This window comes from Dama dama, chromosome 16, assembly GCF_033118175.1.
Source record: "Dama dama isolate Ldn47 chromosome 16, ASM3311817v1, whole genome shotgun sequence".
NCBI classification, from domain to species: domain Eukaryota; kingdom Metazoa; phylum Chordata; class Mammalia; order Artiodactyla; family Cervidae; genus Dama; species Dama dama.
In genome coordinates, this window is record NC_083696.1 from 11,366,496 (window position 1) to 11,387,884 (window position 21,389).

At 43.2% G+C, this 21,389-nt stretch overlaps 1 protein-coding gene and 1 pseudogene across 1 annotated transcript in view; both read left to right on the top strand.

The window, feature by feature from the left end:
* The first annotated feature begins 5,776 nt into the window (after positions 1–5,776).
* PTGR1 (prostaglandin reductase 1) overlaps positions 5,777–21,389 on the top strand; it is a 29,273-nt gene continuing 13,660 nt past the window's right edge. The window contains exons 1-5 of the mRNA XM_061163432.1: positions 5,777–5,911; positions 7,113–7,228; positions 14,889–14,934; positions 15,874–15,930; positions 18,036–18,203. Coding sequence (XP_061019415.1) covers positions 7,123–7,228; positions 14,889–14,934; positions 15,874–15,930; positions 18,036–18,203 — 377 coding nt within the window. The 5' untranslated portion in view covers positions 5,777–5,911; positions 7,113–7,122. The remainder of the gene's footprint in view (positions 5,912–7,112; positions 7,229–14,888; positions 14,935–15,873; positions 15,931–18,035; positions 18,204–21,389) is intronic.
* Positions 8,830–14,882, top strand: LOC133071360 (pleckstrin homology domain-containing family A member 1-like; annotated as a pseudogene).

The following is a 21,389-nucleotide window of genomic DNA, read 5'->3' on the forward strand; positions in this document are numbered from 1 at the left end:
AGACCACTCATAGGATCTTGCTTACTCTTAATTACCTCATTAAAGCTCTGTCTCTAGAAGCGATTACACTGTCAGGTCCTGGGGTTGGGGCTTCAACATATTAATTCTGGGAGAACACAATTCAGCTCCAAACAGTGTAAGGATAAAGTGTGGTGGACACACACAAGGAAGTATTAAGCAGCCATCATAAACACTGGGTTAGATGGAAATAACGCAACCTGAATGGAACAATACAACCATAATGCAACAATGCATGCATGCTAAGTTGTTTCAGTCATGTCCAATTCTTTTCTACCCTATGGACTGCAGCCTGCCAGACTCCTCTGTCCATGGGATTCTCCAGGCAAGAATACTGGAGTGGGTGGCCATGCCCTCCTCCAGGGGATCTTCCCGACCCAGGGATCGAAGCCATGTCTCTTATGCCTCCTGCATTGGCAGGCAAGTTCTTTACCACTAGCCCCAACTGGAAAGCCCAAAAACACAATGCTATATGAGAAAAGTGAGGAACAGAAAGACAAGTGTGACCCAATATCATTCCTATAAATTAAAAGCAGGTACCCTTAGTGTACATTATGCAAGAACATTTACAAAAGACAACAACAACAACAAACAAACTACTCATTAAATACAGCACAGTAGTTGCCTATGGTATCAGGAGGACAAGAGTAGGGGATGGGGATTTTTTTTAAGGCACAGAAATTAACGAGAGAGAGGAGAGAGAATTTGGCAGACTAGAGATGACATTATACTGTAAACTCTGATGAGTATGAAGAACTCAAAACCCTCTGGCTCTCAGGTCCAAAATGAAATACCAACAGTGAGGAAACCAGGACACCCCTCTTCCATCTTCTTAGCATGGTGTAGAGAGAGATTTTGTTTCAGTCCAGATCCATGGACATAAGACAACCTGCTTTTCTCTTTTACCATCTGAGACATTGGGCCCAAATGGTGACATCCAATTGCAAAATATTGTAACATTCCCTTTTCCATCTGGGGCACAGAGAATTTTTGGTTTCCACTGTTCTCTAACAGAAATATTGCATAATAATATTGCAAAGTAACAGGAATTTTGTGAAGTGTAACAAGTATGTACACTTAATGGTAAACAGCCAGAAATAAAGACTCTGAAAAACATTTGATGCCTGATATATCCTGTGGCAGACCATGTTGGTTGCTTGTCCTATATCCAATATGCTAACCCCAGCATCCTGATTTATCCCTTCTCCTCACCTTTCCCCTGTGGTAACCATAAGTGTTTCCTAAGGCTATGAGTCTGTTTCTCTTTTGTAAATAAGTTCATTTGTATCATTTTTTTTTTTTTTTGATATCACATATCTTAGAGGTTGCCATTATTTTCATTACCTCCACCCTAGTTTGGTCTCAGGTCAAACAACAGGGAGGGAACACAGCTCTGCCCATCAACATAAAATTGGATTAAAGATTTATTGAGCATGGCCCTGCCCAACAGAACAAGACCTAGTTTCCCCCAGTCAGCCTCTCCCATCAGGAAGCTTCCATAAGCTTCTTATCCTGATCTACCAGAGGGCAGACAGAATTAAAATCACAATCATAGAAAACTAATCAAAATGATCACATGGACCACAGCCTTGTCTAACTCAATGAAACTATGTGCCTTGCCGTGTAGAGCCACCCAAGACAGATGGGTCATGGGGGAGAGTTCTGACAAAATGTGGTTCACTGGAGAAGGGAAGAGCAAACCACTGCAGTATTCTTGTCTTGAGAACCCCATGAACAGTTCAGTTCAGTTCAATCGCTCAGTTGTGTCCAACTCTTTGCAACCCCATGGACTGCAGCATGCCAGGCTCCCCTGTCCATCACCAACTCCTGGAGCTTGCTCAAACTCATGTCCATCGAGTCAGTGATGCCATCCAACCATCTTACCCTCTGTCGTCCCCTTCTCCTCCCACCTTCAAATTTTCCCAGCATTAGGGTCTTTTGCAATGAGTCAGTTCTTCGCATCAGGGGGCCAAAGAATTGGAGTTTCAGCTTCAGCATCAGTCCTTCCAATGAATATTCAGGACTGATTTCCTTTAGGGTGGACTGATTGGATCTCCTTGCAGTCCAAGGGACTCTCAAGAGTCTTCTCCAACACCACAGTTCAAAAGCATCAATTCTTCGGTGCTCAACTTACTTTGTAGTCCAACTCTCACATCCATACATGACTACTAGAAAAACCATAGCTTTAACTAGACAGACCTTTGTTGGCAAAGTAATGTCTCTGCTCTTTAATATGCTGTCTAGGATGGTCATAGAATTTCTTCTAAGGAACAAGCGTCTTTTAATTTCATGACTGCAGTCACCATCTGCAGTGATTTTGGAGCCAAAAAAAAAAATAAAGTATCTCACCATTTCCATTGTTTCCACATCTATTTGCCATGAAGTCATGGGACCAGATGCCTTGATCTTAGTTTTCTGAACAGTATGAAAAGGCAAAAAGATAGGACACTGAGAGAGGAACTCCCCAGGTCAGTAGGTGCCCAATATGCTACTGGAGAAGAGTGGAGAAATAGCTCCAGAAAGAATGAAGAGACGGAGCCAAAGTAAAAACAACACCCAGTTGTGGATGTGACTGGTGATGGAAGTAAAGTCTCATGCTGTCAAAAACAATATTGCATAAGAATCTGGAATGTTAGGTCCATGAATCAAAGTAAAATGGAACTGGTCAAACAGGAGATGGCAAGAGTGAGCATCAACATTTTTTGAATCAGTGAACTAAAATGGACTGGAATGGGCGAATTTAGCTCAGATGACCATTATATCTACTACTGTGGGCAAGAATCCCTTAGAAGAGATGTAGTAGCCCTCATAGTCAACAACAGAGTTCAAAATGCAGTACTTGGGTGCCATCTCAAAAATGACAGAATGATCTCTGTTTGTTTCAAAGGCAAACCATCCATATCATCATAATCCAAGTCTATGCCCCAACCAATAATGCTGAAGAAGCTGAGGTTGAATGGTTCTATGAAGAACTATAAGGCCTTCTAGAACTAAGACCAAAAAAAGATGCCTTTTTCATTATGGAGGACTGGAATGCAAAAGTAGGAGGTCAAGAAACACCTGGAGTTAACATGCAATTTTGGCCTTGGAGTACAAAATGAAGCAGGGCAAAGGCTAACAGAGTTTTGCCAAGAGAATGCACTGGTCATGGCAAACACCCTCTTCCAACAACACAAGAGAAGGCTCTCCACATGGACAAACCCAGATGGTCAACACCAAAATCAGATTGATTATACTCTATGCAGCCAAAGATGGAGAAGCTCTATACAGTCAGCAAAGACAAGACCGGGAGCTGACTGTGGGTCAAATCATCAACACCTTATTGTCAAATTCAGACTTAAATTGAAGAAAGAAGGGAAAACCACAAGACCATTCAGGTGTGACCTAAATCAAATCCCTTACGATTATACAGTGGAAGTGACAAATAGATTTAAGGGATTAGATCTGATAGACAGAATGCCTGGAGAACTATGTTTGGAGGTTTGTGATATTGTACAAGAGGCAGGAATCAAGATGATCCCCAAGAAAAAGAAAATGCAAAAAGGCAAATGGCTGTCTGAGGAGGCTTTACAAATAGCTGAGAACAGAAGAGAAGTGAAAGGCAAAGAAGAAAAGGAAAGATATACCCATTTGAATGCAGAGTTCCAAAGAATAGCAAGGAGAGATAAGAAAGACTTTCTCAGTGATCAGTGCAAAGAAATAGAGGAAAATTAGAATGGGAAAGACTAGAGATCTCTTCAAGAAAATTAGAGATACCAAGGAAACTTTTCATGCAAAGATGGGCTTGATAAAGGACAGAAATGCTATGGACCTAACAGAAGCAGATGATATTAAGAAGAGGTGGCAAGAATACACAGAAGAACTATACCAAAAACCTTCATGACCCAGATAATCACGATGGTATGATCACTTACCAGCCAGACATCTTGGAATGCGAAGTCAAGTGGGCCTTAGGAAGCATCACTACGAACAAAGCTAGTGGAGGTGAAGGAATTCCAGCTGAGCTATTTCAAATCCTGAAAGATGATGCTGTGTAAGTGCTGCACTCAATATGCCAGCAAATTTGGAAAACTCAGCAGTGGCCAGGACTGGAAAAGGTCAGTTTTCATTCCAATCCCAAAGAAAGGTAATGCCAAAGAATGCTCAAACTACCACACAATTGCACTCATCTCACATGCTAGTAAAGTAATGCTCAAAATTCTCCAAGCCAGGCTTCAACAGTATGTGAACTGTGAACTTCCAGATGTTCAAGCTGGTTTTAGAAAAGGCAGACGAACCAGAGATCAAATTGCCAACATCCGTTGGATCATCGAACAAGCAAGAGAGTTCCAGAAATACATCTATTTCTGCTTTATCGACTATGCCAAAGCCTTTGACTGTGTGGATCACAATAAACTGTGGAAAATTCTGAAAGAGATAGGAATACCAGACCACCAAACCTGCCTCTTGAGAAACCTATATGCAGGTCAGGAAGCAACAGTTAGAACTGGACATGAAACAACAGACTCGTTCTAAATAGGGAAAGGAGTATGTCAAGGCTGTATATTGTCACCCTGCTTATTTAACTTCTATGCAGAGTACACCATGGGGAATGTTGGGCTGGATGAAGGAGAAGCTGGAATCAAGATTGCTGGGAGAAATATCAATAACCTCAGATATGCAGATGACACCACCCTTATGGCAGAAATCTAAGAAGAACTAAAGAGCCTCTTGATGAAAGTGAAATAGGACAGTGAAAAAGTTGGCTTAAAACTCAACATTCAGAAAACTACTATCACGGCACCTGGTCCCATCACTTCATGGCAAATAGATGGGGAAACAGTGGAAACAGTGGCTGACTTTATTTTTTCTGGCTCCAAAATCACTACAGATGGTGACTGCAGCCATGACGTTAAAAGACGCTTACCTCTTGGAAGCAAAGTTATGACAAATCTAGACAGCATATTAAAAAGCAGAGACATTACTTTGCCAACAAAGGTCCGTCTAGTTAAGGCTTTTACTTTTCCAATAGTCATGTATGGATGTGAGAGTTGGACTGTAAAGAAAGCTGAACGCCAAAGAATTTACGCTTTTAAACTGTGGTTCTCGAGAAGGCTCTTGAGAGTCCCTTGGACTGCACAGAGATCCAACCAGTCCATCCTAAAGGAAATCAGTCCTGAATATTCATTGGAAGGACTGGTGTTGAAGCTGAAACCCCAATATTTTGACCACCTGATTCGAAGAACTGACTCACTTGTACAGACCCTGATGCTGGGAAAGATAGAAGGCAGGAGGAGAAGGGGAAGACCTAGGATGAGACGGTTGGTTGGCATCACTGACTCAATGGACCTGAGTCTGAGTAAACCCGGGAGTTGGTGATGGACAGGGAGGCCTAGCATGCTGCAGTCCATGGGGTCGCAAAGATTAGAACACGACAGAGCAACTGAAGGACTGAACTGAACTGAGCTCCAAGGCTGAGGAGGAACCCTCTGGTTCAGGCCGCTGGGGGACCCGCCTTTGTGCCTCTCCTCCCTGCCTGGCAGGCGGGGGAGCCGCTGGTTCCCAGGCAGCCTCTTGCAGGGGGTTTCCAGTTAAGGCACTGATGGAGACACAGTATTACCAGGGCAGGGCTCCAATGGAGGCTTTTAGTTTTGCAAGAACCCCCTACACACACACAGACAACGCACACACTGTCTCTGTCTCTCTCGTTTGCTCGCTCGCTCGCGCTCTTTCTCTCCCCCCCCCCCCCCCCCACGCCCCCGGAACTCTGCTTTTCCCTCCTGTAAACTCTCCCAGCAGTCCTGCTCCGGAGGAAGCCCCACCCTCTGTTGAGACCAGCCCTAAATACCCGCTCCCGCAACTCTGCTCCGCAGTCCCAACCTCCGGCTTCAGGAAGTGGATCCTGTAGACTCTTGTAAGTAAACGTCCCCCCGCCCGCCCCATCTCCAGGGTACCGAGACCTGCCATGGCGCAGCGTTTGCCCGGTGCTGGCCCTCTCCTAATGCTGGGTAACCTCTGAGTCTTGCACTCAGAGGAAACTTGAAAGCAGGATGTCCCGGCCATGTTCCTGGCCCCTGCAGGTTCTTAGAGATCGCTGACGGCTGCCTAAGAGAAGGGCATGGCCGGGCAGCATTTTGGGTCAGGCGTAGCCCCCTGCACCGGGGAGGGGGCTAGCTAGGAACTTGCGGGACAGCAAAAGTGGCACAAGTGTGGAAGAAGAAAGGCAGGAGTTTAACGCCCGCGTGTGGGCAAGGCGAGGAGGTGGGATCCGGGGGTGAGTGATCCTGGACCCCATTCTCTGGCGGGTGGGACTTCTCATGATCCTCGCCTGCGTCTGTGGTCGTCCCCCTTCCAGGGGTGCTTCCGGACTTAACGGCGAGTCCAAAATTCTCAGCGGCTGCCTTTTTGGAGAGCGAAGACAATTAGGAACAGCAAGGTTGCGGCTCGAACCACCTCCATCGCTCCAAGCAAAATATTCTGACCCAAGAGCTCGGGGTCACTTGAATTCTCTTCTCTTGGCCTTGGGTGCAGGCAAATTTACCCTTGATTTCTTCTTTGCTGCGAAAGAAAACGCGCGTTTGAAAATGAGGCTGAGCAGCATCGCCACCCAGTGGTTGTCAGGTGTTTTGGAGACTGCTTGTCTTAGAAGGCAGCGCTCTATCTGAAAGATGTGCATGGACTTCTAGTAGGTTCTTTATGTTTGATGCTTTTTCTTAGAATTCTCTTCATATGAGGAGAGAAGTGAAATATTTGCAATCCAGTATCTGTTCACTTCCTAAGGAAGCCTTAGCGGTGGCTAGGACAAATCTGTGTGGGTTAATATTGTTACTTTGCCTTGGAGATTTCTAAGGTAGACTCATTTCCTCATCGGTATACTGTGCCCTGGCAATGATAATAATACCCCTCTTACAGGGAAGTTAGGAGGGTAAAATGAAATAAGTATGCCTTGCTTAGCACAGCATCAGGAACAGTGAATACGAAATAAACACGATTGAGGTTAAATGATAAAGTTGATGATGGGTAAATAAACCCTCTGTTCGCCTTTGGGCAACCCTCAGGAAGCCATAAGAAATCAGTCACATCATGACATTGACTCCATGTTTACTGTATTCTAGGAGCTTCAGGATGGTTCATGCTAAGAGATGGACCCTGAAGAAACACTTTGTAGGTCTCCCTACTAATAGTGACTTTGAACTGAAGAAAGTTGAACTCCCACCCTTAAAAGATGGAGGTAAGTCATACTCATGAGATTTAAGTTGGAAGAGACTGTATCAGTTCACTTTTGCTGAATAACAAACCACCGCAACATTTAGAGACTTAAAACAATCATTTACTAGATCACGATTCTGTGGGTTGGCAGTTTAGGCAGGATTAAGTTGGCAAGCATTCTGTAGATCTTATCTGGGCTAAATGGTTCCTTCAGGATGGGACTCACATGTCATGTTAACTGGCTTTTTGCTGAGGGTGCGCTTCTCAGTTCTCCTCTTTGTGGCCTTTCTAACATGCTGGTTTGAGCTCTTTGGTTTTTTTTTTTTTTTTTCCTGTGATTTCATCAATCTAGAGCAGCAGGAACTGGCAAGCTCCAATATGCAAAGACTGTTTGCTAATATGCTGTTCATCAAAGTAAGTCACATAGCTAAGCCCAAAGTATAGCCATAGATTTCTTTTTCCTTTTTAAGATTTTTTAAAAATGTGGACCATTTTTTTCAGCCTTTATTGAATTTGTTACAATAATGCCTCTGTTTTATGCTTTGGTTTTTTTGGCCAAGAGCATGTGGGATCTTAGCTTCCTGACCAGGGACCGAACCTGCACCCCCTGCACTGGAAGGTGAAGTCTTAACCTCTGGACCGCCAGGGAGGTCCCACCATAGACTTTTTGGTGGGAAGATGGCAAAGACGCTCCCATGCAGGGATGGGTGGTATCTGTGGCCCTTTCACAACAACCTTTCCAAGGTTGTCTCTGTGAAGCCTCGATGTCACGTTGGAGGATCCCTCTTCTTTCTTTGGTGATTGCAACCCATGCCTGGGGGCATGGCTCTTCCTGACTTTGGCCAGCCACAGGGGAGGATTTCCTCTCTGATCCCGTGAGTCCCACGATAACAGTGGGGCTGCACTGCTTAGCAGCTGCTTGCAGAGAGACTATCCCTGGAGCAAACTAGGAGCCGAAAGCTGCTTCCCTGAGGGGCCGCCCGTCCCCTTGGGGGAACTGGAGAGATGAGGCAAGCCTGAAGAAGTTGAAGGGGCAGAAATGGCAAGGCACCCCATCGCGTGTTTGGAGGTGAGCTTTGCAAAGCATCTGCTAAGCGCTGTTTTCAGGTAGGTAAGCTTTGGGCAACAGGCATGCACTTAACTAACACCGGTTACTGTTATCCATCCATCTAGGTCGCCATAGCCCAAACCCAGAATCAAAATTCCAGAGGATGGGTGCATGAGAGTCACTCCAGGGAACTGCATGCTTTGTAAAATACTAATAGGCTGATAATAAAATCCTATGTGAGCCCTGTGGCATAGCAGTTACAAATGTGGCCCTGGGCAAGATACTTAACCTAAGCTTTAATAAAATGGAAACAATAATTGTTCAGAACATCATAGGAAATAATCTATGTAGAGCATGAAGTGAACGCTGAGTACGTAGACATAAGAGAAAGCCCAAGGAGTGCCAAGCTCTGGAATCCTGGCTGCTGTCTGGCGGGGCTGCGGCTGCGTGGGCGCCCGTGCGCGGCGCGGGGGAGCCTTCGTGGGGCCGTCTCTTTGCGCCGCTCCCCAAGCTGAAGCTCGGTACCTATGGGACACGGGGCAGGTCTGCGCTGGTGCTCCAGGCCAAGGGCTGACATGAAGACTGGTGCAATAATCGATCATCGCAGCGTTGCCGGGGCGAGGAGAGGCGCGGCCCCTAGAGCTCAGAGCTCGCTGAAGCCAGCTGGGCGGCTCGAGGGACAGGCGGGGCACTGTGTAATGTTCCAGCTGGGAAAGGCTTTACGTGGCTTGTCGGAACCGCATTTGTGGTTTCTTAGACAGTGAAGAAAGTGAAAACAGTGGGAAATTTTTTCCGAGGTACTTCATACTGGATCCCAGAGAAGAGAGTTGTGCCTGGTACATAGATCATCCACAGAACCTGCTTTCTGGATCCATCAGCTCTGGAGTCATTAAACTTACCCACATTTCAAAGGCCAACGATGCAACTAAGCAAAGGCCAAAGGCTGAGTTCTGTTTTGTTGTGAATGCAGGGAGGAGAAAATATTTCCTACAAGTCAATGATCAGCAGGGTCTAGTAGAATGAGTAAATGTGGTGAACAAAGCTATAAAAAGTACAGTACCAAAACGAGGTATTAATATTTTTCTTTTTTTTAATTTATTTTTAATTGGAGGGTAAGTTCTTTACAATGTTATGTTGGTTTCTGCTGTACACTAATGTGAATCAGCTATTTGTTGTTTACTTGCTAAGTCCTGTCTGACTGTTTTCGACCCCATGGACTGTAGCCCAACAGGCTCCTCTGTCCATGGGATTTCCCTGGCAGGAATACTGGAGTGGGTTGCTGTTTTCTTCTCCAGGGGGTCTTTCCGACCCAGGGATTGAACAGCACATCTCCTGCATTGGTGCACAGATTCTTTACCACTGAGCCACGAAGTATACATATATCCCCTCCTTCTTGAGCCTCTCTCCCATCCAGCTGCCCATCACAGCCTCATTCTGATAACCCAAGTCATCAAGGTGAATGTGAAAGAAGCAAATATCTTACAGAACTGACATTGGTGGTGGTGCGCCCATTGTTACCCCAACTCAGCAAAAAGAAGTAAACCAATGTGGTGAAACTATTGACCAAAATAAGGTGAAGTGGTCACAAAGCCATCTTCCTTGCTTTACTCCCAAACTGCCTTCAGACAGTGCAGTGATCAAAGCTGGTTATTGTGTCGAACAAGGAGCAGTGATGAAAAACTGAAAGAGAAGATATTTTCAGTTGGATGGAGACACAATAGCCTACTTCAAATCTGAACTGGAAAAGGAACCTCTCTGCGTACAGCCACTTAAAGAGCTTCATCAAGTCCAGGAATGTCAGCAACGTGACATGATGATGAGAGACACCCTCTTTGAGACTGTAACATCGTCTCGAACTTTCTATGTGCAGGCTGATGGCACAGTTGGACTCAAGCAGTTTTGGGTGCCGTTTTAGCGCTGCAGGACCCGCAGATCTGCATCTTCTATGCCGCAGGAAGAAGGCTGTGAAATCTGTGTATACAGAAGAGCATTCCAACAGTCCTTCCAGATCCAAACATGCACTCCGCTCTGCCAGGGCTGCAGCAGCCACACCACATTCCACAGCCTCTCGAAGCAACCCTTTGGAGGGAGGATTTTATGAATCTCTTGCCAAGGTCAAGCCAGGGAACTTCAAAGGCTTGACTCTCTTTTCCACGAGAGCCAGATTCCACAGTGACTGAACAAGCTCTGCTAAAACTTCAAAGTGAAAATGGCCCTCGGGAACAAGTTTGTGACCCTGTGGACTTGGAGGACATGAGCCTTCCTGTCAGTGATGTGTATGTAAGGTGGAAATACATGGAGCCTGACCTGCCTCATCAGCCCTGGGTGTTCTTTCACAAGGCTTCTTGCCAGTGATAAAGGGGAAATGGGTATTAATGCATATAGTATCCTGTGTCCTTGCCGTCCTCTCTTACAAGCTGGTAAGCCAAGAACAAAACGGGTTTAGAAAAGGCAGAGGAACCAGAGATCAAATTGCCCACATTTGTTGGGTCATAGAGAAAGCAAGGGAATTCCAGAAAAACATCTACTTCTGCTTCATTGACTACACTAACGCCTTTAACTGTGTGGATCACAACAATCTGTGGAAAATTCTTAAAGAGATGGGAATAGCAGGACCAGCTTACCTGTCTCCTGAGAAACCTGTATGCGGGTCAAGAAGCAACAGTTAGAACTTTACATGGAACAACTGACTGGTTCAAAATTGGGAAAGGAGGATGAACAAGGCTGTATTGTCAGCCGTTTATTTAACTTCTATGGAGAGGACATCATGTGAAATGCCAGGCTGGGTGAGTTACAAGCTGGAATCAAGACTGCTGGGGGAAACATCAACAACCTCAGATATGCAGATGATACCACTCTAATGGCAGAAAGCAAAGAGGAACTAAAGAGTTTCTTGATGAGGGTGAAAAAGGAGAGTGAAACATCTGGCTTGAAACTCAACATTCAAAGAACTAAGATCATGGCAAACAGAAGGGGAAAAATTAGAAGCAGTGACCGATTTTATTGTCTTGGGCTCCAGAATCACTGCAGATGGTGATTGCAGCCATGCAATTAAAAGATGCTTGCTCCTTGGAAAGTTATGACAAACCTAGGCAGCATATTAAAAAGCAAAGACATTAGTTTGCTGACAAAGGTCCGTATAGTCAAAGCTATGGTTTTCCAGTAGTCATGTATGGATGTGAGTTGTACTGTAAAGAAAGGTGAGCGCCGAAGAATTGATGCTTTTGAACTGTGGTGTTAAAGAAGTCTCTTAAGAGTCCCTTGAACTGCAAGGAGATCAAACCAGTCAATCCTAAAGGAAATCAATCCTGAATATTCATTGGAAGGACTGATGCTGAAGCTGAAGCTCCAATATTTTGGCCACCTGATATGAAGAACTGACTCATTGGAAAAGACTCTGATGCTAAGATTGAGGGCAAAAGGAGAAAGGGGTGGCAGAGAGTGAGATGGCTGGATGGCATCACCGACTCTATGGACATGGGTCTGAGCAAACTCAGGGAGATAGTGAAAGACAGGGAAGCCTGGCATGCTGCAGTCTGTGGGGTCGCAAAGAGTCAGACAACAGCAAGCCAAGAAATTAGGGAGTAACCTAACTAAATGTATTTTTGTAGTGGCCTCCCCAACCCAAAGTGTGATAGGCCCTTCCTTCCTCTTTCCCTGGAGCCAGCTGGCATGGGCCTCGAAGGCAGAGACCAGTCCGCCACAGCTGTAACCCACCAGACCAGCCTGTGCCCACTGCCCACCCACTGTGCAAGCGGCCAGGTGGGAGCTCCGCTCCAGGGACGCCAGCTCCCCGGCCACTTCATCGGTCAAAACTGACTGGGGAAGCCAGTGGCAGGCTGAGCCCACGGTGCCGGCCACCTGAGACAGCAATCCCAGTAACAGGCGTGTCAACTCCCTGGCGTGGCCACCGCGGTTTCTGCTCCCCACACGTCTCACTCCTTAGCAGCCCGTTACTTCCTGAGACCCGGCCGCTTTCTTGGGTCACATCTTTCTCCTCAGGGTGCAATAGCAGCTTTGCTTAGCCTTGGTCAGTGCTGGAGGGAGCCCCTCCACACTCTGGCGAGCAGAATGAGCTTGGGCTCGGAAACAGTTTCTTTTAAAAAGAAAAGAAAATTAATTCTTAATAAACACTTGAGCTTTGTTATTAAAAAAAAAAAAACAAAGAAATAAAAAAAGAAAAGAAAAAAGCCCTAGTGTGTCTCAGTAGCAACTGTCTGATGCTTTGTTCTCATGGGGTGATAAAAGTGTGTGTGTGACATTTTTTTCCTAGTGAGTCTGACAATTTAAATGTTTCACAATTTAAAACATGAAAATGTTTCTTACGTATTTTTGTTATTTTTAAAATGCTACTGTGACTTCCTCTTAGACGTTCAAACTCTACACATCCTTACTGGTTAATATTATTGGATGAAATAGTACCAAGGATATCTAAACTCTTGACATCTGTGGTGCTGTACTATAAATTGGACAATTTTGAAATTTTAACCATTTTTGATGCTCTGGATCTCAAGGTGAGCTGTGAGTTTTCCATAGAAGATATTATTGGACTATCAGTAAGGGTTATGGGTTATACTGGAGTGGAGAAAGGGGGAGAATTAGAATTCAAGTAGCTATAACTCGGACATTTGTAAAACTTGAGTCAAGATGTACAACATTTATTGCTTTATTAAGTGAAAATTCTTTGCCGTGAAATTTCTTGGAGATTTGATTTTCTTGTCAAAGTTTCCTCAATAGTCCTTATTCCATGTTTGGGTCAGTGAAAGACCTCAAGTTTATATGTAAAGACTCCTGGAGTTTGCTCAAATTCATGTCCATTGAGTCAGTAATGCCATCCAACCATCTCATCCTCTGTCACCCCTTTCTTTTGCCCTCAGTTTTCCCCAGCATCAGGGTCCTTTCCAGTATGTTGGCTCTTTGGCTCTTACTTCTATATTTGAATCAGTGAAAGACCTCAAATTTATATGTAAGGACCTCAAGTTTATATGTAAAGACCCTTAGTCATGTGACCGTAGTCTCTGCTTTTTGGTCACTAATAATCTATATTCAAGTGTCTGTGTTTTTTTATCTTGTTTAGGAATGTTTTGAGATTAATGTACTCAAAAGTCCTCCATGATGGGTTTTATACAATTGGGATAAAATTAATTTTCAGTAGCATATGTTAATGTGCTAAATAACATACCATTTTGTGTTAGAGATACTGGAATACTGTTATTCTACTATCTGTGTAGTATTTATATTTTAAATTGTGTCTTTTTTAAAGAGTTTTTTTTAATGTGGACCAATTTTAAAGTCTTTTATTGAATTTGTTACATTATTGCCTCTGTTTTATGTTTTGGTTTTTTGGCCCCAAATGCAGGGGATCTTAGCCCCCTGCATTGGAAGGTTAAGTCTTAACTAGACTGCCAGGGAAGCCTCTCAATATATGTTTTAAAACACAAATTTGAGTATACATTTAATCATGGGGATATCATAAATATAAGCGCCTCTCTAAAAAGTCATTATTTTCAGGAGTTGAATAATAGACCAGTATGACCAAGTAGTGTTTTTATGGTTCAGTCTTAAACATTTGCTTTAAGAAAATAGTCTTGAATTTCACACGCTGCTGTTTTTATGATTTTTTTGCCACATTACAGTACTGTGTTGTTTTGAATTCACACAAGTCACTGTTTCTCCTTTCCACTTTCTAAGATGACTTCTTGTTTGAGAAAGAGAGAGAGGGAGTGGATTTCTTACTACAGTGTTGGGGTCTAGAGGTTATTATCTATTATACTATAATGGTCCTAGCATCAGTTTAAAAATCCAAATGTATAAAGAATGCACCACTCCACATTTTTATTCATAAGCTAATACTTTAAAAACTTATATTAGATTTTTTTTCTTTTTCGCAGTTACATTTGAAAATGACAGAATGAAAAGGCTTTATTCTCTTTCTCTGCAGATATATCCATTACATCGGCTCTTTTAGAAAGCTCATTTTTCATGAACACACCTAAGACATATTGTGCAGACGGTTGGCAATATTCAGGACTTTAATGCTGTTTTCTTTGGTACAGCTTCCACATTGCATGTTCATTTTAATATTTTGGTATGGTAATTTAATATACTTCAGAGTGGAAAAATATTAGCTTTATTTTGGGACTTTTTATAGAACTACCCTTGTATTCAATAGCATAGGAAAATGTTCTTATGAGTTTCAGGGTCTCTTTATCTCAGTACTTTTATAATTCTATGAAAATTATTTGATTATTTTAAAGCTTATACTTTTGTTATAAGTATGCCACATCTGAATTGTCAAAAGATTACTTTGAATACCATAATATTTGCTGCATTTTTTTTCTGTAAATATAACATGACTTCTTTCAGAATGGAAATACATGTATGCTTCCCAATGTTTACTTATATGTCTGATGTCTTCATACGTCAAACTGTAATGACGAGAATAAATGTTCAAAATTAATTCTAAAACAAAAAATAAACAAAAACCCAGAAAGCACAGATGAGAGCATAAGCCTGAAGCAGAAAGCCTGTCTTTGTTTCTTGAGAAGACTGTCTTTGTTTATTTATTTATTGTGCCAGAGATGAGGCACAAGGCCAAGGTTTCTAATTGCCTGTGGAATGCTTTATTTTGCAGAGGTCCTGCTGGAAGCTTTGTACTTCACTGTGGATCCTTACATGAGGTATTATTTTCCTCTGGAAAATTCTTATGTTGTGCATTGGATACTACCTTGCCATGGGCAATCCTTTAGAATATCCCAGCTGATTCAAAACACTGTCACTTCCCCATTTCTCCCAGTATGATGTCAGTGATGGGATTCACGGATGCTCATCTTTTTCAGGCAAAAGTCTGAGCAGAATGGTGGTAGACAACACTGGCCCCTTTATTTTACAAGCATCCCCTATCTTATTGGGTTCCATTTGCCCCTCATCATTCACCAGAATTGCTTCCCAAAACACTAAAAGAAGAAAGAAGCCAAACTCCAGTTTCTCCATGTCACTGTTCACAAATAATTTGGGTAGAGGAAGATGACTGAGACTAAAATTAGACTTTCTTACCTTTCCTTTACATATATTCTTGTAATTTAGGTAATCCACAGCTGACTAAACTGTGTGTACTTAGTAAGCAATTCGGGGTGGGGAGGGAATAAAAGCTTTCATTGGCCACTGATTCAATAACTTTTTGCCTAGGTGAACACTGCAGTCATCATTCTTTTAAATAATTTTTTTTTTCACAGTTGATTGATAGAGATTCAAATCTAAAGTGAAAAATGTATTTCCAGATGTTAACTAGCACTTCTTTTTTCATGCATGTCTAGTGTTTTGGGTAACGAGTGCCCAGTGGTACCTGGGTTATGTTTTCAAAGTCATTGGTAGAAATTCAGCCACAGTTGAGCATGATGGTAAGATTCTCATGTTCATTTCATAGAAAAATGCTACCAGATCAGAACCGCCTGTCACAGCTTTCCTCCCCCGTTCCACCCAGTTGTACTGCCCTCATGTGGCTGGCTGGGTTTCAGTTTTATTCACACTTCCCTAGTGGTTTTCCATTTGACTTGAAACTTAAGCCTGTTTTCTCCCAGATGCTCCTATATATTAAGAATGGTTTTGTTTTGTTTCAGAATTATGGCAAAAAGCTTGAAGGAGGGTGACATGATGATGGGAGAGCAAGTGGCCAGGTAGTGATATCCTTTTGTCCTAGTCCTTGGAAAATACGTCTCCCCTTTACCTCTTACTGGGCCCTGTTTCTGTCCATCACTCCTACAATTTCTTCAGCTTGCGCGGGTCACTCACTGTTCAACCTTGGAAAGAACTTGGGAAATCTGTCCTTTTCCTGACTAGCTGATGGGAAGGGAAGAAGGTGAAATTCTTATCATTGCAACTTTGCTTTGCTATCCTTACTTTTAAGTACTAAAAAAAAAAAGTGTATTCATGCAGTTACTGATTATTATAAAAATTCAAATAAGATAAAAATTTATATATTGGAAACTGAAAGTTCCCCCATCATCTGAACCTTAGAGATGACTGTCATTAATGTATTATTATTTCAAAAATTGTTCAGTACCCGTACTAATGTTTAGAATCTTTAAGGGGATTAAAAGCCCTTCAGCAAATTGCTTTCCCTCAGTATGTCATGCCTATCTTTTGTTGACAGTGTATAAATATACCACTTACCTTTTAATGGCTTGCAGGTTATTTCATTGTTTTTATTGTTGTTCAGTCACTAAGTCCTACTGTTTGCAACCCCCATGGATTGTAGTCCTCCTGGTTCTTCTGTCTGTGGGTTTTCAGGCAAGAATACTAGAGTGGGTTGCCATTTCCTACTGCAGGGGATCTTCCCAGATCAGCAGTCAAAACTGCCTCTCCTGCATTGGCAGGCAGACTCTTTTACCACTGAGACACCTGAGAAACTCATTTCCATTGATACCTGACATTTAACTTATCTACTCCTAATAAAACTGTTTATTAAACAGCTGTTTATTAAAACAGCTGTTTCCAGTTTTTTCTACTGGAAATAGTTCTGCAAGGAATATGCATACGTCAATCGGAGTATGTCTCTGTATTCTTTGCCCACTTGGATGACTATCGCTTTATGTTGAATTCCCAGAAGTGTAAACTCTAGGTCAGAGAAGATGTACATTTTAATTTGAAGAGATAATGACAGATTTCACTTCAAAAAGATTATATCCATTCCTACCAATAGTGTCTTAAAGAGCCTATTTCCTTGGTAGCTATATGGTCATTGCTAACTATCACTCTGGGCAATCTGAGGTGAATAAATGATACTTAATTGATCTTGCTTATTTGATGCTTAGTTTAATTTGCATTTCTTTCATTATTAGTGATGTTGACATTCTCTTTGTAAATTAATGCCTTTCTTCTGTGAATTATCTGTTCATGTCATCTGCCTTTTTAAGTCTTTTCATCTTTTAAGTTGATCTATAAAACCTTGTGTGTTATGAATATTAGTACTGAAAACATTTGGGCCTTTGTTTATCTTTCTTTTGTGTCCAATCATAACTGGAAAATTTTATGTGATAAAATTTCATGATTAGAATGGCATCCTCCCCTCCAAAATTGCTAGAATATTTATTCACTTTTTCTTCTAGTATGTTATATTTTATCTTCTAGACATTTAATTTTTATTTTGGAGCAAGGATTAAAATGTTTATGCTTCAAATGACTAGCAAGTTAAAATACCATTTATTGAAATTCTATTTGGATTTTTATTAGGATTTCCATGACTTTATAGATTCATTTAGGGGAAAATGATTTATTTACAATATTTCTCTCCAAGCACAAGGTATATATCTCTTCATTTATCCATTTTTGTCTCATGGCCTATTAACAGTTTTCTTCATATAGGATGAGCTTGAACGATAGTGAAGGAGATCATACTTCCATGCTGAGGGAGAGGGACAGTGAGAGAGGAAATGTTGAGGACTCAAGAGAAAGGAAGGGCTAAGAGATGGAGGGTAGCCCCTGAAGAAAAGAAGAGGCTGATGTCCAGGTCACCTTGAGCCAGAGGATGCACTTCTCTTGCTTAGAGAGGAGTGAGTGATGATAGGGACAGATGCTGGACCAGCTGAGAATTCCTCTCTGATGGCCTGTATTTTTTTCTCAAGGAGAGACCAGTGGCTAAGAATTCTGATGGAGAGATGTGGTAGGGTATTTGATCAAGGACTATCAAACTCAGTGCCCCTTTGTGGACACTAACCATGCAGCATCCAGACTCCCTTGAAAGGAAAGGGTCTCATGTGTCTGAATGTGCTCTCTCTTTCAGAGTTGTGGAAAGTAAAAATTCAGCCTTCCCAACGGGAACTATTGTGGTGGCTCCTTCCGGCTGGACAACACACTCCATTTCTGATGGGGAAAAACTGGAAAAGGTGCTTGCAGAGTGGCCAGACACATTACCACTGTCTCTGGCTCTGGGAACGGTTGGCATGCCCGGGTGAGTTTCATGGGTGTATTTCACTCGTTTGAATCCCTGATGTTCTGGTTTTCCAAAATGGTTGGTCCGGAAGCTTGATTAACAAGAAGAGACTTGAGGCATTCTAAGCTCAGGAGTGGATTAGAGAGGATGATCGGACTAAGAAGGGAATAAGCGGGGCTGGAGTTCGCTTTGGGGCTGAAGGGGAGAGAGGCAGGGTCAGGTACAAGGAGGAAGTGACAGTGAGGAACAGCAGGGGGCACGTCCCTCTCAAGCCCCCGGCAAGTGCTGACACAAAAGAACCAGCTCCTTCTGTCCCTGGAGAGGTCTTCCTTCACCCCTCACTCATCTGCCTCCATTTCAGAGCTGGAAAGGGAGAGAGAGTTCAATGTACCTTGGCCTTTCTGTATCGTCTCTGATCCTTCACCTCCTTTCGACGTCTGAGTTTCCAGAGGTGTCAGGGGATCTGAAATTTAATAACTGAGATGAATCACAATAGTTGTACAGTCACTCAGTGTGGACAGCTTTAAAATAGCCCAGTGTCTCTTGGCCTGGCCCTCAGGAAGCCTCCTGGTCAGTTCATCCTGCGTCTGCTCTCCAGGCCCCCGCTGCTCTCTGCGCCTCAAGGTTCTTCTCATGCCCTGGAGAAGCAAGGTTGACAGAATTGCTTTCAGAGTCCCCAAAACTTTTCTAGGCTGGAGAGTTTCTCTAAGCTATGTGATCCTTTTCTTCCTTCTTTCCTTCTTCCCACTCTTCTGCCCTCCTTCTTTTTAACCTTTTGGAGGACTTCTAGAGAATGAAACATTATTCATTTCATGGAATGAAATGAATGATCAGCCTCCTGCATAACCAATCTCTTACATCTCAAGTTCATGTAACACTCAGAATTTGAACTCCTCAGAATTACCACAGTCAAGAGACAACATTGTGAAATTAGAGGATGCTTAATGCCTTCTTGCAGAGAAGGCAATGGCACCCCACTCCAGTACTCTTGCCTGGAAAATCCCATGGACGGAGGAGCCTGGTAGGCTGCAGTCCATGGGGTCACGAAGAGTCAGACATGACTGAGCGACTTCACTTTCACTTTTCACTTTTATGCATTGGAGAAGGAAATGGCAACCCACTCCAGTGTTCTTGCCTGGAGAATCCCAGGGACGGGGTCGCACAGAGTCAGACATGACTAAAGTGACTTAGCAGTAATGCCTTCTTGGGCCTCCCAGGTGGTGCTAGTGGTAAAGAACCCACCTGCCAATGCAGGAGATTTAACCAGGTTTGATCCCTGGTTCAGGAAGATTCCCTGGAGGAGGGCATGGCAACCCACTCCAGTATTCTTGCTTGGAGAATCCCATGGACAGAGGAGTCTGGTGGGCTACAGTCCATGGGGCTGCAAAAAGTCAGACCCTACCGAAGTGACTTAGCAATGCCTTCTTACATGCAAATAGAGAGCACTAAACAGAATGACAGCCCTTCTCAATCTTTCCTGCCTGGCCTGTACCCTCTATGGTGACAGCACTTCCTCTCACCTTATTATTCCACCCATCCTTCTCTCTAAATTGTGACCCAGCGGTAGGAGCACAGGGGTAAAGGCAGACACGAGGAAACCACAGGGTCAGTCTCCCATGACTTAGTTGGAGAGAAAGTAATTCGTAAAATATTAGGAGATTTGAATTCTAAAACAGAAGATAGTTTATTCATTTGTGGGTATATTTCTCATTCACCTGTTCCAAGTCCCTAAGGAGTACATTTTTACTCCAAACAATTAACTTCATACAGTGGTTCTCAAAGACTGAGTGGGAGGGGTTATACAAGCCACATTTCTAGCCTCCCCTAGCCACACATCACCCATTCTTTGAGAATTTTTGCGTAGATGAGCCGCTTACCAACAGGATGGGTCAACACTTCCAGAATCCAGGAGCTTCCTTTAATCTATGAAAGAAGTTGAACTTTGAAACCTAGGGACTTTCAGCTGTCCAAGCTCCAAAGATTTCACATCCTCCCAAAGTATTGCATTATTTCTATCAATGAGACCTCTGTCTTCCTCTTCGGCTGAAAGAGTTTAAGTGTTTTTCTCTCCAACATGTTGATTCTATCCAGTCACCCTTCATCCAAAGCATACCTTTCATTTTCCCTATAGGATTTCTTTATTGTTGGCTTCTCCATCTTATCTCCAGTTTATTTTTATTTGTTTATTACTTTTTAATTAATTTTTGGGGGGTTGTGCTGGGTCTCTGTTGCTACACTCAGGCTTTCTCAAGTTGCAGCAAGTGGAGGCTGGTGTCCCTTGTGGTGCATGGGCTTCTCACTGCAGTGGCTTTTCCTATTGTGAAGCACAGGCTGTAGGCCCAGGAGCTTCCGTTGTTGAGGCTTATAGGCCCCAGAGTGCATGCTGCTGCTAAGTCGCTTCAGTTGTGTCCGACTGACCCCATAGACAGCAGCCCACCAGGCTCCCCCATCCCTGGGATTCTCCAGGCAAGAAGACTGGAGTGGGTTGCCATTTCCTTCTCCAATGCATGCATGCATGCTAAGTCATTTCAGTCGTGACCGACTCTGTGTGACCCTATGGACAGCAGCCCACCAGGCTCCTCCATCCACAGGATTCTCCAGGCAAGAATACTGGAGTGGGTTGCCATTTCCAGAGTGCCTGGGCTTCAGTAATTGTGGCACATGGGCTTCGTTGCTCTGCAGCATGTGGAATCTTTCCAGACCAGGCATTGAACTCATGTCCCTTGCATTGGCAGGCGGATACTTATTCACTGTAACACCAGGGAAGTTCTCCAGTTTACTTTTAAAAGATGATGTTTGGGAAAGACCTTGTATGTCTTAAGTCAGTATATCTAATTGAACACTGACTTTGCAAATATCTAGAAGGGAAATTGGGGGAGGGGGCCTAAGGATTGTTGTGGGTGGCTTGACCCTATCTGAAATATACCTTCTGCTTCTTTCTGGGAGTTAGGTTAACTTATCCACACACTGTGGTATCAGCATCCATTAAGGTAGTGGTTCTCAGTTGTTTGCATTCATAAGAATTACCTAGAGTCCTATTAAATTCAGACTTCCTCATCTCAGTATTTTTAAATCAGTGGGACTGGGAATCCAAATTTTTAATAAAACTTCACTTGATTTTGAGGCAGATGGTTGTTCCATCCATCTTTTGAAACACACTGGGTCAAGGGAACTTTAGATATGTGGGTCCTCAGAAAAAGTGCT